We start from the raw sequence: 22709 nt of genomic DNA, 5'->3' as shown, positions 1-22709 counted from the left end.
CAAACAATCTCTTCATCTGAATAGGTTGTTAAACTAGACAAAATGTCTGAATAGGTTGTCAAACTAGACAAAATGTTTAAAGGAATTTCCCCTTGGACCATCTCATAAAGGACATTTCCCTATATTCTCCACCTGTTTCAAATTCCAGATGCAAATCCATTGGGAGATAGGTATCTGCTATCCAGAAGGCATAATCTATAGGCGTTCTAGAAGAGCCCAAAATAGAGGGGAAACCTTCTGTTCTTCTAGATTTCTACATGTGCCAAAATGGCCTTTAAGTAGTTTGCAACTATAAAATCCATCCATAATTAAAATACACAATAGAAATTCCATCAGAGCATTAAAACATCCTAAATTAAAAATTATAAACCTTTTAAGAAATTTCTTCAAGCCTAGGTGAGTAAAAGACAGTAGTACCAAGCTATTTGCATACATTGATGCAAATGTTTCTCCCATGTGTTGCAGGGGAGCATGCATCCTAGGTTTCCAGTCTATGGACTTTGTCATGTGTTTAGATGTCATTTATGTAGGATAGGTGTGAATAGGCAGCCTGGCTTTACTCCTCTATTGACCATAGATAGATAGATAGATAGATAGATAGATAGATAGATAGATAGATTCTTTATTGTCATTACACAAGTGCAACATTGCACAAGTGCAACGAAATTGGATGCCATCCCTTAAAAACAACAAAAGCAAAACAACAACAACAACCAAACAAACCACATTCCAGCCACACCCACACCCACACCCATCAAACTCCCAGGTCACACTATCGAGTTACTGCATTTAAGAAGGCCACAGCTCTTGGATAGAAACTATTTTTCAGTCTATTTGTCCTTGACTTGATGTTTCTGTATCTCCTGCCAGAAGGCAGTAGTACAAACAGACTGTGTCCCGGGTGAGATGCATCCTGCAGGATATTGTTTGCTTTCCTAAGACAACGGGAACCGTACAGTTCTTCCAAAGATGGGAGGGGATGACCAATAATCCTTTGGGCTGTGGTTATGACCTTCTGGAGCACCTTCCTCTTCCTAGCTGTACAGCTGGAGAACCAGGCACAAATACAGTATGTGAGAATGCTCTCTATGGAGCCTCGGTAGAAGGACACCAGCAGTCTCTCACTCAGATTGTTCTTCTTTAAAAGTCTGAGGAAATAAATTCTCTGCTGGGCCTTCTTCACCAGAGCAGTGGTATTTGCGCTCCAAGTCATGCCCTGATCGATAGTCACTCCCAAAAACCTGAATTCCGCCACCCTCTCCACCCGTTCCCCGTTGATATACAAGGGCTGAATGTCCGCCTTTTTTTTCCTGTAATCCACCACCAATTCCTTGGTCTTAGCCGTATTAAGAGCCAGATTGTTCTCTCCACACCAAGCACAAAGCCGCTCCACCTCGTCCCGATAGGCGGACTCATCCCCTCCTGAAATGAGCCCCACCACCGTAGTGTCATCAGCAAACTTGATGATTTTGTTGCTGGAATAAATGGCTGTACAATCATACGTATAGAGAGTATAGAGCAGGGGACTCAACACACAACCCTGTGGTGAGCCGGTGTTAAGGCTAAGGGTTGTGGACATATGTGACCCTACTCTAACCCTCTGAGAACGTTCTGACAAAAAGTCCAAAACCCAGAGACAGGTGGAGTTGGAGAGTCCAATCGCCTCTAGCTTGGACACCAGTCTATGGGGGAGGATAGTGTTAAAAGCAGAGCTAAAATCCACAAACAGCAGCCTCACATAACTCCCCGGCTGCTCCAGATGGAACAGAGCAGCATGGAGAGTGGTAGTGATAGCGTCTTCCGTGGATCTATTTGCCCTGTATGCAAACTGGTAGTTGTCAAAAGTTGATGGAAGACAGGAAATAATGTGACGGCGCACCAGTTTCTCAAAACACTTCATGATGATTGGAGTCAGTGCAACTGGTCTGTAGTCGTTCAGACTACTGATTGTGGATTTTTTAGGCAGAGGAACAATAGTTGACGACTTCAGGCAGGGTGGGACAATAGACTGGTGTAAGGACTTGTTGAAGATCTTAGTAAAGACCCTCGCCAGCTGATCCGCACAGCCCTTCAACACCTTTCCCGTGATGCCATCAGGTCCAGCAGCCTTCCTCGGATTCACCATCCTCAATACCTGTCTCACCTCATGCTCCTCTACAGTGAATGAGGGGCCCCTATGGGCTGGTGGCTGTAATACCGGCGTCTCAGGTGGCTCCTTCTCGAAGCGAGCAAAGAAGAAGTTAAGCTCCTCCGCCAGCAAAGGGTCACCGTCGACAGCACCAAGGTTAGGTTTGTAGTTGGTAATATGCTGAGTCCCCTGCCACATCTGTCTTGTGTTGTTACTCCTTAAATTATCCTCAATCCTCTGCCTATAGACCAGTTTTGCCCGTCGAATACCCCTCTTCAAGTTTGCTCTTGCCACACTGTAAAGCTGCACCTCGCCCGACCTAAAAGCCCTGTTCCTTTCCCGCAACAGGCACTGGACCTCTCTATTCATCCAGGGTTTCTGATTGGGGTAAAACCGGATGGATTTATTTACTGTGACAGTGTCTGTGCAGTGATTGATATAGCACAGAACTGCCATCATGTGTTTGGTGAGATTCCTCTGCACCATATCTCACTCCTTATATTAGGGTTGCCATATTCCCAAAGGTGAAAATCCAGACAAAGTTGCTGAGCTTTCGGGGGGAACATACCCCCCCCCCAAATATCATTTGGGGGCTTTCCTTTTATTTTCCCTGATTATTATTATTATTTAAAAATAGCTCTACTTACCATACATCCGGGTTTTCCTGGACATTTTGCCAATTCAGCAAAAATCCGCCTGGATGCCATTTAGCATAGCGATTTCAGGACGTGTCCAATCAGACCCTGTAAAATAAGGAATAGAGCAAATGTGCTATAATTTCCCCTGAAACTTGTTTATTCCTCATAAATCCTTTTCTATGACCCATGCTTGTAATTTTTGGCCGGAAAAAACATTTGCACAACTTAGCTCACACATCTGCAAGACTGACAGGTCTTAGCGGACTGATTTTCAATAGATTTTTATCCCACACCCTTCTTCCCCAAAGAAGCCCAAGGCGACAAAAAACCATCAAAAACAATTTTTAAAGAACATTCATGCTGAAAATATGTTTAACTGAACTTGTGCAACTCCTTCTTTCCTAAACAGTATTTTTAAAACGTGACTTTGAATCAGTTGGAGCGGTCTCCTTCAAAAGCTCATTTCTGGTAGCACTGTTGTAAACTAGACTTCCCCAACCTGGTGCACTCCATGACTACTGCTAGCATCTCCATGACCATTGCCTATGCTGGCTAGGGCTGGTGGGACTTGTGAGTCAAAAATCTTTGGTGGTCACCAGGTTGAGGGAGAGGGTATTGTAAAGAATCTGCATTTATTTATTTGATTTCTTGTGCCCCTTTTACTGTATAATGAAATATACAACTACTGTATAAAACAAAACAGTTGACAACCATAAAACAAAAAAGTGTAAAAACATTTTAGAACATTTCCTTATATAAAACAATAAAAACCTTTGGAGACTATTTTATATAATATCAAAGTGATGCAAACCATTTTTATTGTTACTACCTGCCCTTCACCCTAAGGTCCCAGGGCAGGCTACAGTAATTATTTTCCTAACCATAAATATTTTCTCTAAAGGAAGGGCTGTCTTAATCAAATTTCCTCAAGATGTAATTGTATTGAAGTACTTTAATATTTATTTTTATTTAATTAGAAGAAATATAGTTGATTGGTCATAGACTTACGTGATTCCTAGTCTTAAAATTCATACACACATTCAATTTGAATAACCCAGTTGTTTTAAAGTGTTGTATTATGACCAGCATTGTTAAAAAAAACCCCATTTTTATTAAAGTACACATTATATATTTCTTTTCCCATTATTCTTGGACATTTCAGATTGCCAATGAAAACCATTGGCAGATGAGTGTTGCTAAATCAGATCAAATTGCACCTCTTCAAAGTGTGTGTTTATTTGGACCCTTGTTTGAAGCTCTTAATTACAGAATCCTAGTATACGTAGAGATTATTATTTTATCAGACAGAATGAATTGACTGTTCTCGTTTGTGTCATACTGAGATAATACAGATTTTGAAAAAGATTTTGTCCTCCACCAGGTGTGCATTTAAGTGATTTTCACAGCACTTACACCTTGATAAGGGGGATTAGGAAAGAAAGTTAAAGGATTCTTTGTCCACTAGATTCACCAGAGTAATTCAAGCATGTGTAAATGGCAAAGGAAGTTTGCCTGCTTGAGAACAGAATCCTGTTCTAGGGCGTGAACGAAAGTAATGAGTATGATCCTTGTTACTCATGTTTGACTTACAATAGTTGTATATTCCTATCATTACTTTAAATGACCTGACTAGGCTGCTTGCCATTATTTCACTTTACATTTTATTCCTGGATCAGTGTGCATAAGGAGCTGTATGTAGGAAGCAGTAAATTGCTGTTGTACAGGGTGTGAGCATTTGGTGTTACGTGCAGGGTCAGCTAAGGTGAATATGTAAACAGAGGTTTGGAGAGGATGAGCTCTATTAAGAAATGTATTTGAATACAAATCCACTATACTGATAGAAGCCCTAGAAAATCAATCAGTCATTCAGTCCATCATTTATTTGTATGCTGCCTTCCCATGCTCTTGGTGACTTAAAACATACAAAAAAAATTTAAACATACAAACATAACAGAAGCAGTAATAAACAATAAAGAAAACATCAAAAGTACACAACCAAATTGAACAATTTCCATATAAATCATAAGAGCCTAAATAAAGATACAAAAATTTAATATATATAAAAAAACAAAAATAATACCCCAACCCAAGAAAACACTGTGGATGAAGTCCATGATCCACTGAAAGTGACTGGCGACTTTCTATTGGCTTCTATTGATATTACTGTTTCAGCCATTGTAGCCTAAATAGCTTTACCCAGAGGTATGGTGCTTCAAATTGGAACGGAGCTTAACATAGGGAGCCATATTCTGCTGGTTATTATCTGCCCAACAATGGGGGTGGACCACTGAGTATGTATCAGCTACTATTCTCCTAGCCATTCCAGTATGATTCAGAACTTTCTTTATTTCTATTGATTTTCCCCTCAATGCAAATGTTTACTAGCATCTTACAACACAGGTAAGGTAAAGGTAAATAACCCTTGGGCAGTAAGTCCAGTCAAAAGCGACTATGGGGTGCAGCGCTCACCATAGAGAGCTTTCCAGGTCATGTGACCAGCATGACTAAACCGCTTCTGGCGCAACTGAACACCGTGACGGAAGCCAGAGTGCATGGAAATGCCATTTACCTTTTTAACCCAACGGTAACTATTTATCTTCTCACACTGGTATGCTTTTGAACTGCTAGGTTGGCAGAAGCTGGGACAGAGCAATGGGAGCTCACCTTGTCATGGGGATTCGAACTGCCGACTTTCCGATCGGTGAGCCCAAGAGGCTCAGTGGTTTAGACCACAGCGCCACCCATGTCCCCTTCTTACAATATATGATACAATGGAATGATAAGAACCGGGATAATTTTAGTTACTTTAAGGTAAAGGTAACGGGACCCCTGACCATTAGGTCCAGTCGTGACCGACTCTGGGGTTGCGGTGCTCATCTCACTTTACTGGCCAAGGGAGCCGGCGTACAGCTTCCGGGTCATGTGGCCAGCATGACTAAGCCACTTCTGGCGAACCAGAGCAGTGCACAGAAACGCTGTTTACCTTCCCGTCGGAGCGGTACCTATTTATCTACTTGCACTTTGACGTGCTTTCGAACTGCTAGGTGGGCAGGAGCAGGGACCGAGCAATGGGAGCTCACCCGTCGCGGGGATTCGAACCGCCAACCTTCTGATCGGCAAGCCCTAGGCTCTGTGGTTTAACCCACAACGCCACCCTTTTAGTTACTTTAGTTGATAGTATATTGTACCCTTAAGTTATTGAATACATTTACATGTATACTATTTGAGTAATTCTTCTTTATATATAAATACTATTTAACCATCAGCTTCAATGTTTCTCAAACTGGGGTCCCCAGCTGTTGTTGCACTATAACCCCCTTCATTCCTGGTCACTGAGCTAAATATAATGCTCATAGAACAAAGTTTCTTGGGTGAAGAGGGAGATTGTGAAGGTTACAGCCAAATCCACAGTCAAGAGGAAAAGACCATTCGAGACAACCCTTCAAGTGCCCTAGGAAAGCCAGGGACTAATAAGAGAAATTTAAAATTTAAGGATGATTCTCCCAAGATTGACTCTACTAAGATGAGGTCTTTGGACAAGCCGCAGGTGGTCATATCTAATTGGCTAATAATGAATCCCAGTGGCTCACTGCTAACTGAGGTTGAACTGTAGGCAGAAATACACGCCATTTTAGGAATGTCCCTAATATTAGGAAATGGCTTTTGATGTAAATATTTGAGCCTTCAGGAGAAATGTGGTAGTACTGAACTTACAGTAAGTAATTTTCAGGATTTAGAAGTGTGGGATAAATTATGGTGTTTGATTTACTTCAACAGAGAACTGTTATTTGAACTCAAAGAATGTAAAAATAACGTTTCAGGGTGTCAGATCAGAAGTACACACACACACACACACACACACACACACACGGTATCAGGTATCAGAAAGTGGTGAAGAGGGCATGGGAGGGAAGAAGACCATGTTCATGAAGACGGTTCTTGCTGTCATCCTGGATACAATTTCAGGAGGAAAGTACTGCCTGAATATGCCCAGAGATAACTTGTTTCTAATTCTCCTTTCAGTTGTTGCTGCTTTCATGTTTTTTGCTTGCCATCTAAAGCCTATCTTTCGGTCAGAGGAGTGATAATAATGCTCCTGTTTTCCATGCTAAAGAAACATATTTACATACTACAAATAACAAAGTAAATGCTGCAGACGGGATCTGGCGTGATAATTAAGTACAATGGCGACCCATATGAACAGAAAATGCCAAGCAGCTAAAACAAAGCAACAACAGCTTTGTTTGTTGACAGATGTAGGAGCCATATTGTTAGTTAATTGGGTAATGGTGTAAACATTTGCAAACTCTGCAGTCCCTAGGTGAATTAAAAAACCAGCAGGCACACTGAAATCAAGGGTGAAAAGCAGCAAACCTCCTCTTAGCACAGGTACTCAGCTAACCTCCAAAGTTGAAAACACTTGAGAAAAGGACATCGTTGATAGTTGTTATTAAGGGTAACTTGAGTTTGTAAACCCAAGAGTTCCGATTAGGATGTGCATCCTTAATTACACTCAAGTGAATAATAGGTTTCCATCTGGTTACAGTCTGGAGGATAGTGTTCATTAACCCAGCCTCGCTTTTCAAACCAGTTTTCGCCTGATACACAGAAGACATTCTCACTCTACTTACCTTTCCTTGCTTTTGCAATAAAGGGGTTATGGGATTTGGAAAGTGAGTGGATTTAATTAGATACAGACTTGAACTGAACAGAGAAAGCAAATTGCTTTTCTCAGGTGCACGGTACCTCTTGTCCAAAGAATGGTTCAGCACTGTAGCAGTGAAATGCTAAAGGCTTTAAATATGAAACCGCTTCATTATTAGGCTTCTGTAAGTGCAAAACAGAATTCAGAGTCGCAGTAGTTTTATAAAACATATTTTCTAAGATAGTTTCTTCCCATTCATTTTAAGTGGTAGGTTCTTTGGAAATAATACTTTGTAGAAAATGCTATATCACAAATTCTTTTTAATGGGCTTTTAAAACATTTTATAATCTCAAGCATTCATAGTATGGTGTTATGACATATTTATGTATGTGGTAGAATCTAGTTGGTGTCATTCTGCTGACAAAAGGCATGCATCAGTGGAACAGGGAGGAATAGAAAGTTAGGTGCTTCCTTCCCCTCCCAAAGACCACCACTCCATCTGAAATCTGCCTCTGAGGATCCCCCAACCCCCAGAAAATTCCCTTCCTCCCTGTTCTGCTGACAGATGCCTTCCATCAGCGGAGCGTCACCAAGTGCAACAAGCAGTATAGAATTTAAAATACTAACCATCCAAACAAAATAAAATCAATTCAATTTTAAAAACACAGAAAAATGGAACGGTTGAAACAAAGCTAGAACACCAGTGGAGGGCTGAGGTGGGATATAACACTAGGAATAAGACTCAAGTAACAATGGTATGGAACTATCTTTTTTCTGTTCATAAAGCGGGAACTACTGGAACTTGATTTGTTCAGTAATGCCTGACATAAAATTGCCCTGTGTTTGTGAGCAGTAGACAGTTACTACTTATTTCAAATTTTAATGCACCCCATGTGGTTACACGCTTGTGCCTTTGATTGCAGCTACATAGTCCAATGCAGTTATTTATCATCCCACAATTCACTGCCCATGTACAGTCTGCCAGTGAAAAGTAGTTTTGCATACAGAGTATGAGCGGGAGAGGGGGGGAATGGCAATCTGGTCTAATAAAACATGTATTTAATGTTTTCAGGTGAGACCCTATCCTAAAAGCTCAAATTGTAATTGCTGGGAAGGTATACTGTATACTTCTACACAAAAATGTACATGCATATTGTAGTAGAGCTGTGCTCCTTTCTAATGTATGTGTTTCACTAGATAGCAATTGTTGGTAAATCATACAGTATGGTTTCACAGGTGTGGGTAAACAATTAAATCACTCTCCTTTTATGCAGTAGAGTTTCCAGTAATATATCTTTTCAAGCCCAGATTTTAAACTTGGAAAATGTAATCATATCCAAGCACTATTGGGGAAAGTCAATGGAATTTAAGCATGGAGTGAGCTGAAATGGATTTGTCAATTACTGTCATACCTCATGTTACGGCCACTTCAGGTTATGTGTTTTTGGGTTGTGGACTGCAGGAAACCCGGAAGTACCAGAATGGGTTACTTTCGGGGTTTTGCCGCATGCGCAGAAGCACCAAATCATGCCTGCGCAGACGTGGCGCTTCAGGATGCAAACGCTGCAGGTTGCGGACGTGCCTCCATCACGGATTACGTCCGCAACCCGAGGTTCCACTGTACATAGGTGACATGCTCTCTGCAATGCACTGCAAAATCGAATTTTAGAGGATGTCTAAGCCATTCACATATTTGAAACACCAATTAAATTAAGTGAGTATTTTGGGTCTATATAGAAAAAAGTGCTAGGCATGTTGTTTCTGTCCTGTGTACCTGTAAGATTCCAATAATCTCACAAACATAACATCTGCATTGACAAATGCTGATAGATTCTCTAAATAAAGAGACCTTTTGCCAGGTGATACAAAATGCAACTTACAATAAACCTATCTTTCTTGCAGCCCATTGCAAATATATACATATTCTTATGTATGAATTGATGCTATTTTCCTGAATGTTATAAGTAAAAAAATTAAAAGGCCCTAAAATAGTTATCAGTCTGCTTTTGAAAATGTATATGACGGCTACCTGTACTTGTTTTTTCAGGTTTTTTCCTGTTATTTTTTTGTCTTCACAGGTGACCCAGCTGGATCCAAATAAATCATTACTGGAATTAAAATTGTACCCTCAAGAAACACTTTTCCTAGAGGCAAAAGAATAGATCGAGCCAGATTGGAGGACTAAGCAATCCTTTGATAATGAACGAGGCACGGTGAACGCTTTATCCAAATCACCGTGTACTGTCATTTAACTCAAAAATCAATGTCACAACTCTGCCTCTTTCAAGAAGCCGGAAAGGAAGAATAAACATAGCTCCTTTAAAGTTTTCCATACATGAGTATATGTTTCCAACCTCATTTAAATGAGCAGAAAAGAAATATTCTGCAGTAAACACTCAACACTATGACTCTGTTGCTCACTTACCATCTGGCTTTTGTTATAATTAATGCACTGTTAAAATGTGAGTGATTGTCAAGTAGAATTTTTACTCCTCAATTACCCCCTTTTCACCAAGAATTCTTGGACATTTCTGCCTGTACTTTTGACACTAGAATACTGTATATTTGATATTTCGGTGAACCAGTGCTCTCATATATATGCATTTTCTTCCTGTGTTTGAATTTCTACTTCACCACCTAATTTTTTTAAAAAGGCAGAAAATCAACACATGGGACATTTTCAGCCTTGGAGATTTAACAGTATTATAGTAGTAGAAAGCAGAAACCTTTTTTTGTTTTGTTTTGTTGGTACTTTCTGACTCCTTTCATAAGATGTAAGGTTTTGTTTGGAGAATATAGTTTGACATATATGCAAGATATTTATTTACCTTTTTTCCCTTTTGGATCTCAGTTCCAATTCAGTTTAGGGAGTACTTTCCATTACACTGCAGTGTGCTGAACTGCTGATGATGTGAATATCTAAATAATGTTCAGAAATGGGCCAGTGCTAAATAACTGGTATCTAGCTGATAGTTCAGTAATAAGTTGATATTGACTACCAGCCTCTAAAAGTGTTTCAAATAGCAAAGACACATTTTATTTTATTTTTTGCTCATCATTGTGGAAGAAATTACAGGAACCCTTCTCTCTGCCCTTTATTTCCTTTTTGCTTCCTTTCATTCTGGCACTTGTTTGTATTTTTTCCCTGCTGTTTTAAAGCACCTTGTTTATTTCACCAAACAATAAAAATGTAAAATTACAGTGTATTAAGAAATCTTCCTCATTGCATTTTCGTTATTGATCCTGAGTAATGTGTACCCAGGGAACTGGTTCTGAAGCCTGAATTATACAAACCAACCCAACTATACCTGCTGCCTAAAATTGTATCAAAATAATTTTATAAGCTTTTTGTTTTTTTAAAAAAGCAACAAAAATCTAGGTGTAGGGTATAGCATTTGAGAGCACCACAGAAACATCAGCTACTAAACAGATCATTGATTTTTTTCTGCATATAACTCAAGATTGTATCCAAGTATGAAGATTTAATATGAATCAGAAACAAACGTATAAACATTGTCAGTGGTGTTCTGCTTTTCAGAATGTTGGATATATGAAATTAGTGTATGATTATTAGGTGGCTAGTAAAGCCGATATATTATTTTTTACCAAAAATGCAAAATGTAAAATGTGGATGGGGGAGTCTTCTAAAACAATACGTTAGTGAATGCACACAGGACATACAGTGATGTATTTATGTCACATTTTTCATGCCCCGCCCCCAATCTACAGTACACGAAACTCAACATTAGACAATATGGAATGTATTGGAAAGATCCAGCTTCTTACCTTAATTGAAAAGCTATACAAGTTGCAAACAGAAGAAATGTAAAAAACAAATTCCATACATAAGTAGGAAGAATGAAATCTACTTCAAGTTAAAAGCCCCATGCAGTTTAATTAGAGACAGTTAAGGTCATGCTTCACCCTTCCAATGAAATGAATGGAACTGTGGTCCACCACTTGTTTCTGCATCAAAATTCTCTCTGAAGAAAGTGGATTCTGAATTGTGACCTTAATTAGCATTCATCTGCAAATGTTCATTTAGATTGTTGTCAACCATACTTCTAATGAGTGGGCTTGCTAAAATATTGATATGCATTAGCATGGTTTTCACATCACATTAATGGTTTAATGTGAACATGCTGCATGCTAGTGCATGGTGCTCAAAAGTTCTTGCTCTGTTCCTCCCCTGCTCCTGCTGCTGCCATGCCACTACGAAACAAGCCAGAGTCTGACTTGCTGTGACATCCAAACCTAGGTTCACAGTTTGTTTTTCCTCTAAATTCTGCCTTGTTTTCTAGCAGAAGCAGAGGAGAATTTTCCAGTGCTATGCACCAGCACACTGCATGTTCATTTTTATGTATGGTTTAATGTGATGTGGAAACCAGATCATTGTATAGAATATTTTTAAAATTACCTTTATCTTATATAATAAGTTTCATTTGTGAGGTCATTGTGCTGTTTTTATCTTCTTCAGCTTTATTTCTTATATTTTGGCTACACATTTTCACTTCCCTATTAATTTATTAAATGTAGTTAAATCTTCCTGTGACGTATTTTATACCATGCTTCCATTTTACCCATCTCAACATCAACATTTGTTTACTTATTTCTTTTCATCTCATCTCGCATGATCTCATAATCAAGTCGCAAATGCACCCAAATGATTGACAGGAATAGCAGTTCGAGTTTTAAAGGTAGTTTCCTATACTCTTCCACAACTTGATCTGAATTTGTGGATATGTTTATGCTGTGTGGTTGGTTGGTTGGTTGGTTGGTTAGTGAATGTATACATCCAGCATGAAATTGGCTGTAGGCTTCTGTTGTGCCAATTGGGTTGCAATTTTCTCCATGTAAAATTAATTCCACCTGCTGTTCACTTTTGAGTCTATGAGGCATTGTCTTGGAGGACTGCAAGAATTCATATCTTCCTATTGAAATAAAATATTGCTAATTATTGGTTTATTCCTAACATTTGGATTTTTAGGAACACAAACCTCTGTAATCAAAAATATGGACCCATAATGCTGCTTGTTGTTCATGTAGCAATAGTATTTAAAACAATTTTATATGTGCCCATTTTTTCTCTGTTTCAAAGCCACCGTATTAGTCACATTTTCTTTGCTGATATCAATTCACCAGCCCTTTATATTCAATATGCAAGCTGTTATCCCCACCCAACTGTTACATTGTTACGGTGGATCATATCTTTGATTCCACTTTTACATTGTCAGGTCCCTCATATTAATGGATTATCATTAATGTCTTGAATGCATTAGTATTAAATCTTAAGGCATTATTGTTGTCAATTAATGGAAACTTGTAACAAAGTGTTCCTTTTTGTGTCTATTATCCCATTCAGTATGATGGGGAAAGCGGGAGGCTCCCTGGCAGCAGCAAGTGCTGCCTCCGATGTACCTCCTCATTTTTACATTGCTGTTTAAACTGATATTAGAGGTTATGCAAAACCCAAATGTCTTCTCTGTATTCTCTTCACCTACACTCTTTACATTTAATGGGGGTGAGTTTTTATGGAACCGCCTTAAAAAAAAAAAGATGTAGCAGAACAGGACGACAGCTTTCATAAATTGTACTTTTTCAGTGACATTAGAAACATTAAATAAATTTGCAGTTACACTGAAGTTTCTACTAAAGTCTAGTTTACCTTTGTCTTGGAAGAGTCCATGGTTGTTCTTTCATTCCTCTCCATAACTAAGAGAAATAATGTCTTTTTTCAAAGATCAAACACTAAGTAGTCCAGGGATGAACAGCGTAGCCTTCCTTGTGTTTGATGGGGCTTTTGAAGGCACAATGAGGATATAAGTATAATATAGTGTATTCCCATATACTTCAGGTTTGTTTATAATTTTTATCAAGGCAACAGTTTGGCATGTTAGATCTGGGCTGCAGTCCAGCTCTACTTCACATCACTAGTTCTGCACAACTACTTCTTTTAATTTCTAATAAAATTATGTATCATAACTTTCGAAATGTGTTTTTACTCAAAACAGTTTACAAACAAGTATTGTGATAAGAGCACCATTTCAGTGTGCTGGACACAGACAGGAACATGCATCCATATTTACATACAAAGACTCAATTAGTCAGTTCAGTGTGATATTTGCTTTCATCAACCTCCTCCTTAAAATAATATGGCCCAAATACAAATAAACAGTTCTGCCAGTTGAATGAATTTTAGCTGTGTAGTGGAACTTCCTTGTACCCCTTAAATCTGTTCTATCCCTTAAATCTGTTTCCCCAATCCTCCAGAGCAGATTTACAGTGTGTGCAAAGAGAAAAGAGGGCAGGAAGTTCCGCTGTGCAGCTAAAACACTGACTAGTGGAACTGCTTAGTTGGCTACTCCCACCCCAATACATTTTTAAAGGGCACAGCACTGATAAGTAAAACACTGGTGACTCTGGGCCCCAACAAAGCTTTTGAGGGCAATTAAGACAGTGGTGCTACCATAGGTGTAGCGAGGATTTTCGTTAGGGGTGTAGGCTTTTGTTGGAGGGCAGAACCTCAGATTTGTATTTTACTGATTTAGAGGGGCAGCAGCCCCCCCCCCTTGGCTACACCCATGGCTGTTACTGCTGATTCACCTAATGCAGTGATGGCCAAACCTGGCCCTCCAGCTGTTTTGGGCCTACAATTCCCATCATCCCTGACCACTGGTCCTGTTAGCTAGGGGTGATGGGAGTTGTAGTCCCAAAACAGCTGGAGGGCCAAGTTTGGCTATCACTGGTCTAGTGCTTCTGTTCTCATTGCCAGCCTGCTCCCAGCCATGCATTCCCAGTGCTGCTTCTCAACAACATCCATCCTGCCCCCCAGTAGGTTGTGGGAAGCATCAGGGTACTGCAGGGAGGAAAATCCAGGGGGAAGCATGCCCTGGCCCCCCTCAAATATTTGGCAGGCTCTGATTTTTTTGCAGTGCAGATGTGTATCCAGATGTAAATCTGTATCTACCTTTGCATGAGCCGAAACCTGCTTTCTTGCACACATCCCTTGCTGACTATGTTTCAAGAAACTGATGTTCTTGGGGCTAGCTTATTGCATTCTTCTGCAATATTCCTACATGTACTTAAGTAGCAATAAATGTGTAATGGCAACTGGTTAGTCCAACTCACCAGTAAAGGGATGTGCTTCTGAACTTATTCTGGAATTCTGCATATCTCAAGTCTGCCACCTATTCCAACATACACATCATCAATTCTCCTCCTGCATTTTCTGGTGTTTTGCAAATAAGCAATGTTTTAACTGAGCTTCAAGGTGCACTCAGAAAGTGGAGTGTGCATCCACTCCAAATTGTTGCTATCTTCGTATGGGCCATTTCATATTATACAAAGTCCTGCATTAAGTTCAGCTCCATGGAGGGAAAAGTGCATATTTTAATAAGAGGGTGTCTTTTTAAAAAAAGAAAAGGCTAGGCTTTTATTTATTTTATTTGCTACATTATATTCCACCTTTCTTCCCTCGTGTTACTCAAGGTGGCACAAATGGGTTTCCCAGAGGAAATCTTCCATCAAGCCACTTGACAGAAGTGAACCTGCTCCCCTTCCCTTGTGCCCTAAGCCGCTTTACACAAAGTTTGTGCACAAGAGGTTGGGGAAATGTTTTTCCAACACTGCACAGAAAGTTGCAAATATGTTGCAGCTCTAAGAAAATACTTCTATGTGTTTGTATAGTTCCACTTGTTCAGAGGAGACTGGCGGTTGGTTGTACGTTGGCTGCACTTGTATAACTTTGTGTCAAAGGCAAAAGATTATTGAATTGAGAAAAGGAAGCCGAACTCTTGACTGGCTGCTTTAAGAAAATTCCATAGGCAAGTTATTTCTCTAAAAAGGAGGCAATGGCTGATTGGGGCAAATGAGGGAAATGAAAGCTTGCCTCTGAGAGGCAAATGAAAGCTTTCGAACATGTATGTATTTTTTCCAGTTATTAATTGCGTTTCAGGGTCAAGCTATCATAAAGTGAGAGATACAAGAGAATTTTTTTTAAAAAACTAGAATATCAGACAAAATAGGAAGCTTTGAGTGGAGGCAGCAAATTGATTCATGAAAAAAACTGTTAAAGCACCTAAACAAGAGGTAACCAACAGAGTGCCCTCCAGATGCTGTGGACTGCAGCATTATCCCTGACCACTGGCCATGCTGGCTATGGCTGAGAGTTGCAGTCCTAAACAGCGACACAAAAAAGGCTACCTCTGATCTAAACTCTTTTAAAGAAAGGCAATAGTAAAAAGATAAGATCTAAAGGCTTTATTGAATACCAAAACTCAGTGGACCAAGTAAATGTTAACTGGAAGAGAGTTCCATAAAGTGGAGCCACCACTGAGAAAGCCCTGTCTTGTGTGCTCATCGACCATGCTGATTTCACAATAGGCACACATGGCAAGACCTCTAATGCAGATCTTAGATTACAGGCAGGGAGCAATGGATGTAGGCTTTCCTTAGGTAACCAGGTGGCAAACTGCTTTAAGTCTCTAACTGCCAGGAAATTAAGGATGAAAATAGATCAAATCTAAAACCTATCAGCATTGTTTGGGGGCCTTTGTCTTTTAATGAAGGCTTTATAGTCCATGTTCACCCTGAATGTCAATGATATACACCCAACTTGCAGGAACATATTTGTATATTAAGATTTATTTAAATCATTTCGGGGTTTTTTCATGGAAAGAGCCTGTTGCTTTCAATCTTGCTCGGTTTCATGATGTTACTTTTGTTTATCCATTCAGTGTAGATGTTGCAATTTATATTTGTATCTAAACCAATAGGTTTGGGGCTTACTGTATTTGCTGTGCTTTTTTAAAGGGTTGGGCTGAATAGAAATTAAGGTGGTATGTCATATGGGTCCCATTTGAATGCTATTAATAATCTTCTAAAATGCAGAACTTACTTGTATTTCCTCTAGATGCTCAATGTAACCCCAAAAGTCACTTCTCTCTTTCACAGAAGCCAGACACATTTTGGAACCCCAAAAGTCCATTGGTGAAAAGGCCTGTCCAGACTGCAAGTCATTTCTTTCTGTTGGCTAATAATACCAAGTGCTCATCTGAACAGCAATGTTCAGCAATGTTCAATGTCTAAACAGCAATGTTCCATTTTAACTGTAGGGGACCTAATCTCAAAAGGTTTCCTCAGTCTATGAGAAAGGCCAGGTGGCTATCTGAACCACACAAGACACCCTTCTCCTTTGGATGAAGTCTGATCAGTCTCCAGACCCCAAAGGCAACCCCACTGATCTGTCTATTGTTGAACTACCAACACCCTTAGAATTTTCACCTCAGTCTGAAGTAGACTCACTCAGGGTGACTCTTCCACAGTTCAAACATCCCCATCCAACTACAGCAAACCTACAAAGTTTGCTAACAAGCCACACAATCCTGATATTACACTTGGGAACAAGGAAGAAAGGAAGAAAGGAAGAAAGGAAGAAAGGAAGAAAGGGGAAGGATCTAACCTGAACTCTACAAACCTGGCTAAATATGTATATGGTAAACAACTAGGGTTGGCCCAAAAGATTTTGCTGCCAGAGATGGAATGGCAAATGTAACAGCTACTTTCATTACTAGAAAACATTTCCTCTGAGTTCTTTATCACATAGTAAAAATCAGAGATATCGGTAAGCTCTTCCTGGCCCAATTTATGTGCCCTTTGAGACATTTGAATAAATTACAAGTTAACAGTTAATGGTTGATGTGAGGGTCACTAAATAAAATACAGTGGTACCTCGGGATGCGAACGGGATCCGTTCCAGAGCCCCGTTTGCATCCCAAATGGAACGCAAGAGGCGACGGCACGTCTGAGCATGTCGCCGCTTCCACGCATGCGTGTGACATCATTTTGAGCATCTGCGCATGTCGCAAAACCCAGAAATAACGTGCTCCGTTACTTCCGGGTTGCCGCGGAGCGCAACTCGAATGCGCTCAACCCAAAGCACATTCAACTCGAGATATGACTGTATTTGTTTCCCTACACTTGCTTAAACAAATAGAGGGGCTTGTGCCAATTTTAAAGATGACACAAATGTATTGTGTGAAACATGCTCTACAAGGGACTGCCCTTGAAGGCTACTGAGAAATTGCAGCTAGTCCAAAATGGAGCAGCCAGATTAATATCTTACATTAGCTGCAAGGGGCATGTACTACTTTCTTACTTACTTACTTATTATTGCTTCCAAGATAAACTCAAGGTGCACACCTTCAAAGTCTAGGCTCAGGATAGTTCCTTAAGTTAGGTCCCATCCTTTAAGATCCGGGAATGTTAACTAGGGTTCCACAAGGACCACTGTGTTTACCCCCAAATGGGCTTCAGCCCTTTTGCATATACCCCTAGCAAGGCTGCACAAACATGAATGGGTGCTTGAGCACCTTACCTTGCCCCTCCCCAGTACCCTCTCAAATTTCCTAGGTCAGAAGAAGGGGAAAGTGAAGGCAGCAGAGCTTCCTTTCCTGCCAAGAAGTGCACTGAGACTACCAACTACCATGGAACAGGAAGTTTGACTAGATGATTTTCAAGGTCCCTTCCAATTATACAATTGGAATTCTAGTAATTATAGCCACCTCTGGCCTCCCAGAGCAGAAGCTGCATGCTTATGAACACGAGCTGCTAGGGAGCAATGGTGGGAGAGGGTTATTGCTCTCTTGTCCTGCTTGTGGCTATCTTGCCATTGTGGAAAAGAGGATGCTGCACTAGACAGGCTTTTGGTCTGATCCAGCAGCACTCATGTTTTTAACACTTTCCTATAGGAATGATGGGATGTGCGGTCCCAACATCCTCCTTAGCAGAAAAGGCCATTCCACTAAGTTGCTAGAGCTGCTTCAACTACCAAGTCTTCTTTCTCCTGCCTCGGGTAAATTGAGACAGCAGCTAAAAGGGGAAGACAATGGGCCCCTGCTTTTAGCTCGATATGAACAAGTCCCTGCTTGACTCATGCTTCCTCTCAAGTAATTGAACAGGCAAAGTTGCCTTTGTGATCTTTTCTTTTCAGTTACTTGCCACATCTCGAATGGGCAGTCCCAGCATCTGTTGGGTTAGAGGCCTCTGCCAAACAAGCATTTGGGATAGAAGTTCCTAAGCTTTCAAATCAGCTTCCTATCACAGTGTGACAGATCTGGGAACCTAACCCTTTTTAACAAGTGGTTAAATCTTATTTAAATCTTATTAAATCATATGAATCTTACTGTGCCCTGCTTTGGGAAATGATATGAATGAAAAATAGGTTCAAAATAAATAAATAAATAAAGTGGTGTCACTGCAACGAGGAGAAGGAGGAGGAGGAAGAGGAGGAAGCAAAACAATAAAAGCAGGAGAGGGAAATGATGTTTATGACAGGTAACAGGTAAATCTGCAAATGACTGCCTGAACATCCCCCGCTCCAGATAATGCAAAACTAACAACTGTTCTGGTTATGTCCTTATTTGAATGCACCATTAAAAATAATTTATTATTTGAAAGTCTGACCAATGAAAAAGTCCCCGCAGAACCTGAGCATGAAACTAGCAGCAGAAATATACTAGACGTTATTCAGGCTCATGCTTATATTTAAAGTTAGCACAACATGAGGGGATTTTAAAATTGGAAACTCAGCATAGGTCACTCTGAAAAGGAGGTAATGGACTCTTATTAAAGACTCACTTTGCAACTCTTGGATTTGTGCTAGAAAAAAGTACATAATTACAGATCATATATACAATTGGAACCTACAAAAAGCATTGCAGTGTGCAGTTCTGCTCACTATTCCAGGTGATGCAGCCATGCCCCTCTCCATAATATTCCATTTGTTTCCCCTTCTTATCTGGTTCTTCCCCATGAAACAAATAGTCTGCATTCCATGGCCACCTCACAGCCCTTTCCTACAGTTTTGTTGTACTTTGGTGAACCCTAGGACTCAGCTGAGCCTGCAAATACCTCCCTTTTGTGGGGCTGTGGGGCTGTTTTGGCTATGTAAGCATCTGCACTCACACTTGGATGTCAGAAATAGATGCAATGATAAATCTGTCCCTAAACTGTTCAGCAAGAGAGATTTATTTTTATTTTGTTTTTGTAGCCATGTAGTTCTGCGAGCTTGACAATGGACTCTCCCTGGACCAACCTGGACCCTGCATTTATCATTTGAGGTCTTCCTCTATGTGCCCTCTCTTGAGGGAGGTGTAGACTGACAACATGAGAATAGGCCTTTTTAGTGGTGGTTCCCTACTTACAAAATGCTCTCCCCAGGAAAGTATGCCCGGCACCATCAATGGCTGCATTTAGGCACCAGGAAAAAACATTGCTTTTCAGCCATGCTTTTGGCCTATAACTTGTAAAGTTTTAGATATTGTGGCCTCCTTTAGTTGGTGGGATGTGTTGGACTGCCTTTTAGGTATATGAATATGTTTTGCTTTTCTGTTGTTTTAATTTTAAATTGGATTTTTATTTTATTTTATTGTAAGTCACTTAAGCTTACTTTTTGTAATAAAGAAGGTGACCAGTAAGTGCAACAAACAAACAAACAAACAAACTTTATTGTTGGAGTATGGCGACTCCATACTTCAGAGCCAGGCTCCAGCATGAAGCTGCCATTTTGGAACTGATTAACAACTTTTGCACTGTGGAATTTAGTCTCAAGAGATCCTGAAAATTACTCACTACAGGAAGTCATTATCCTTCGTTTGGTACTTGCTTATACTGTTGATCTTGCTATTCCTATGAAGATGAATCACTACTGGCTGCTAGTTTGGAGTGAGGCCCACCCATGCTGATGGGCTCCTGTTCTTTTGCTTGGATTCTGTATTCTTTCTAATGCACTGTATAACTGCTGTTTAAAAGAGAGCTACTTGTTTTATCACTATTTCTCCCATGACAGCCTCAAACTGCAGGCAGTGTGGATATAGCTTGGGTGCTGAGGGGCAGGGGGAAGTGGGACCTTATCAAAGAGACAAAGTTATGCAGGTTATCTTTCAAAAATCAGTCCAGTGTAGGGTATCATTCAGGTCATTGTTCTAGATTAACTGCAGCTTCAGGTGGCATGCATTTGTTTTAAACCATTTTTAAAGCTGTACTTCTATATTGCTGTAACCCACCCTTGGACTCATCAGTGAAGGGCAGGTAAAAGATCTAGTAAGAATAATTGCTACCAACTAGGTCCCTGTGGCTGCTGGGATGAGGGTGGGGAGGCAGAACGCTGAGATCGGGAGAAAGGAATGCTGACCCAGTTGCTCAAGAGCATAACAGACCAAAAGGTGAATGTTTGCCCTCAAATTTTAATATAACACGTAGGAAAGCATGCTGTCTGGCAGCGCCTTGTGTTTATATTTTAGCATGGACTTCTGGTCATGAAATGACACCCTCAGCCTACAAGTGCACACATTTTTGATGGGTGGATAAGGAGAGAGATCAGAAAACACCCTGCTTCGTTTTATGCTCTGCTGTGCTAGGAGAGAGCAGGCCTCTCTCTGTGCATTGCACAACTATACAACAAGATGTGCCTTGTTCCTCGCTCCTGGGCAGCCTTCCCTGCTGGAAGAAAAGACTTCTGTCAATTTCTGCTGGGGGGGGGCGGGCTGCCCAGCCCTAAAGATAACACACATTTCCAGGGGAAGTGATACGACACCCACCCCCACCCCACCCCCACGTTGTTGGCGGGAAAACCCATAGTCTGGTTCTACCACCCTTCAGCTCTCAGATCCCAGACTAAACTAACCTGGAGGGTCATTCAAAGTTTACTTTCTCAGAGCTATAAGCAGGAGCTCCCAAATGCTTAAAGGGTCTTTACATCTTAAACAGCTGTGCCCCAAATAAGGGTGTCTCATCTTCTCAACTTCTGTTTGTGTTGGGGGGTGAAGGGTGGGAGGGGGGCGGAGAATGCCTCCAGCTCACCCTCTATGCCTCAGGAATGCACAGGACAGCAATCCTCTTAGAAGAGCTGATCTAGAGAGCCACACACCCAATGTGATGATGCTGGGAAACCAAGCTTTCAAACCCCCCCCCCCTTTCCTAGAGTATAGGATTACAAATATCCATTTGCTTCAAGGGAGGTCTCATTTAAGAACCTCACCGTTCCACTGAATATAATGGTGCTCCTTAGTTCAGAATGAAATTGCATTACACAGGGAACACTGTTCGGTAGTGTCTGCTATTGTTGCAATGTTGATCTAGCAACTGCTGTCAAAAATTAGGCAAAAACACTGAATTAAGTTACTGAACAATTCATTAGCTTACTGAACAATTAATTAGCTTATCTTTACTTGTATTTTCTTTAAGGTTACTGGCATTTACGAGGAACTCTGCACCCAAATTATTATAGTGCTTGCATAACACTTCTTGTAAGCTGCAGCCTCTCTTGTTTAAGGCACCTGGAGTTAACTGGATATTTCAAATGCCTTCACTTCCTACCTGGTCAAGTCTTCAACATAAGCCTGAAATTTTCCCTGGGACTCACATCTGAGGGAAGCAAGAAGTTTGTATTCACAAAGAGCTAAACTTTCTCAGAAACCAGTGAGTGTGTGTCTGAAAGAGCAAGGATCCCCCAATCAATACTGATGCTAAGCAATCCTTGGATTAGGTAGTGGATTGCCTCGCTCTTTCAGACAATTACCTGTGGCTCCCAGTTTCATTCATTCATATCATGTTTATTCTGCCCATCTATCGAAATTTGCCAAGTTTACATAGAAAATAAGATACAATGCACAATTGTTAAACCCCTTAAACAACAAAACAAGAGGCAAAGCAGAAAGTCCAAGAAACAAACAACTAAAACCAGCATTAAACATAGCAATGGAGAGCATGGTGCAAAAAGTGAAGTACCTTCTGTAAAGTGGAACCAGATATCTGTGCAGATATCTCAACCCCCCCCCCCCCCGGCATATGTGGATGTTAAAGAGAAGGAGCTACTAATTCTCAGGTGCCCCAAATCCAAAAGGATTTAGTATAATTGAAAATATAATGATCAGGGCTGTGGTGTTCTGTATGTTTCTGTGTGCTCCCCTGTTGCACAGAATCTAGACCACAGCACAGAACCTGGCACTTTGCATGAGCCACTGCCCACAAGCAAAGATAGGTGGTGGTGTTGTTGCATCAGCACCACTTGCAAGGCAAATGAAGCAAGCCCCGCCTAGCATCCACCCCAACAGCAGCCACACACACACACACACACACACACACACACACACACACTCCACTGTGCCCCCATCAGATCAAATTTCCCTTTCATCATTGCCTTCAACTTCCCCATCTTTCTGAAAACATTCTCGCTTCTGCCTCCACCCTTGCAAGAAAATATACAATCTCCTCTGTTAAAGGACCATCAGATGAGAGT

The 22709-nt window shown here is 40.6% G+C and overlaps 1 protein-coding gene and 1 long non-coding RNA gene across 5 annotated transcripts in view; one reads left to right on the top strand and one right to left on the bottom strand.

Moving 5' to 3' along the window:
- Positions 1 to 12366, top strand: part of FAF1 (Fas associated factor 1) — a 171325-nt gene extending 158959 nt beyond the window's left edge. The window contains exon 19 of the mRNA XM_081868243.1: positions 9490 to 12366. Coding sequence (XP_081724369.1) covers positions 9490 to 9573 — 84 coding nt within the window. The 3' untranslated portion in view covers positions 9574 to 12366. The remainder of the gene's footprint in view (positions 1 to 9489) is intronic.
- The window catches only part of LOC309345303, a 69623-nt gene that overhangs the window by 24977 nt on the left and 21937 nt on the right, over positions 1 to 22709 (bottom strand). For all 4 annotated transcript variants that reach the window (XR_014158161.1, XR_014158162.1, XR_014158163.1 and 1 more), the window contains exon 3: positions 2776 to 2871. This is a non-coding gene — a long non-coding RNA (uncharacterized lncRNA). The remainder of the gene's footprint in view (positions 1 to 2775; positions 2872 to 22709) is intronic.

This window comes from Podarcis erhardii (assembly GCF_964252035.2).
Source record: "Podarcis erhardii genome assembly, chromosome: 6".
In the NCBI taxonomy this organism is placed as follows: domain Eukaryota; kingdom Metazoa; phylum Chordata; class Lepidosauria; order Squamata; family Lacertidae; genus Podarcis; species Podarcis erhardii.
The sequence above is the reverse complement of the archived record's forward strand: the minus strand, read 5'-3'. Positions and strand labels throughout refer to the sequence as shown.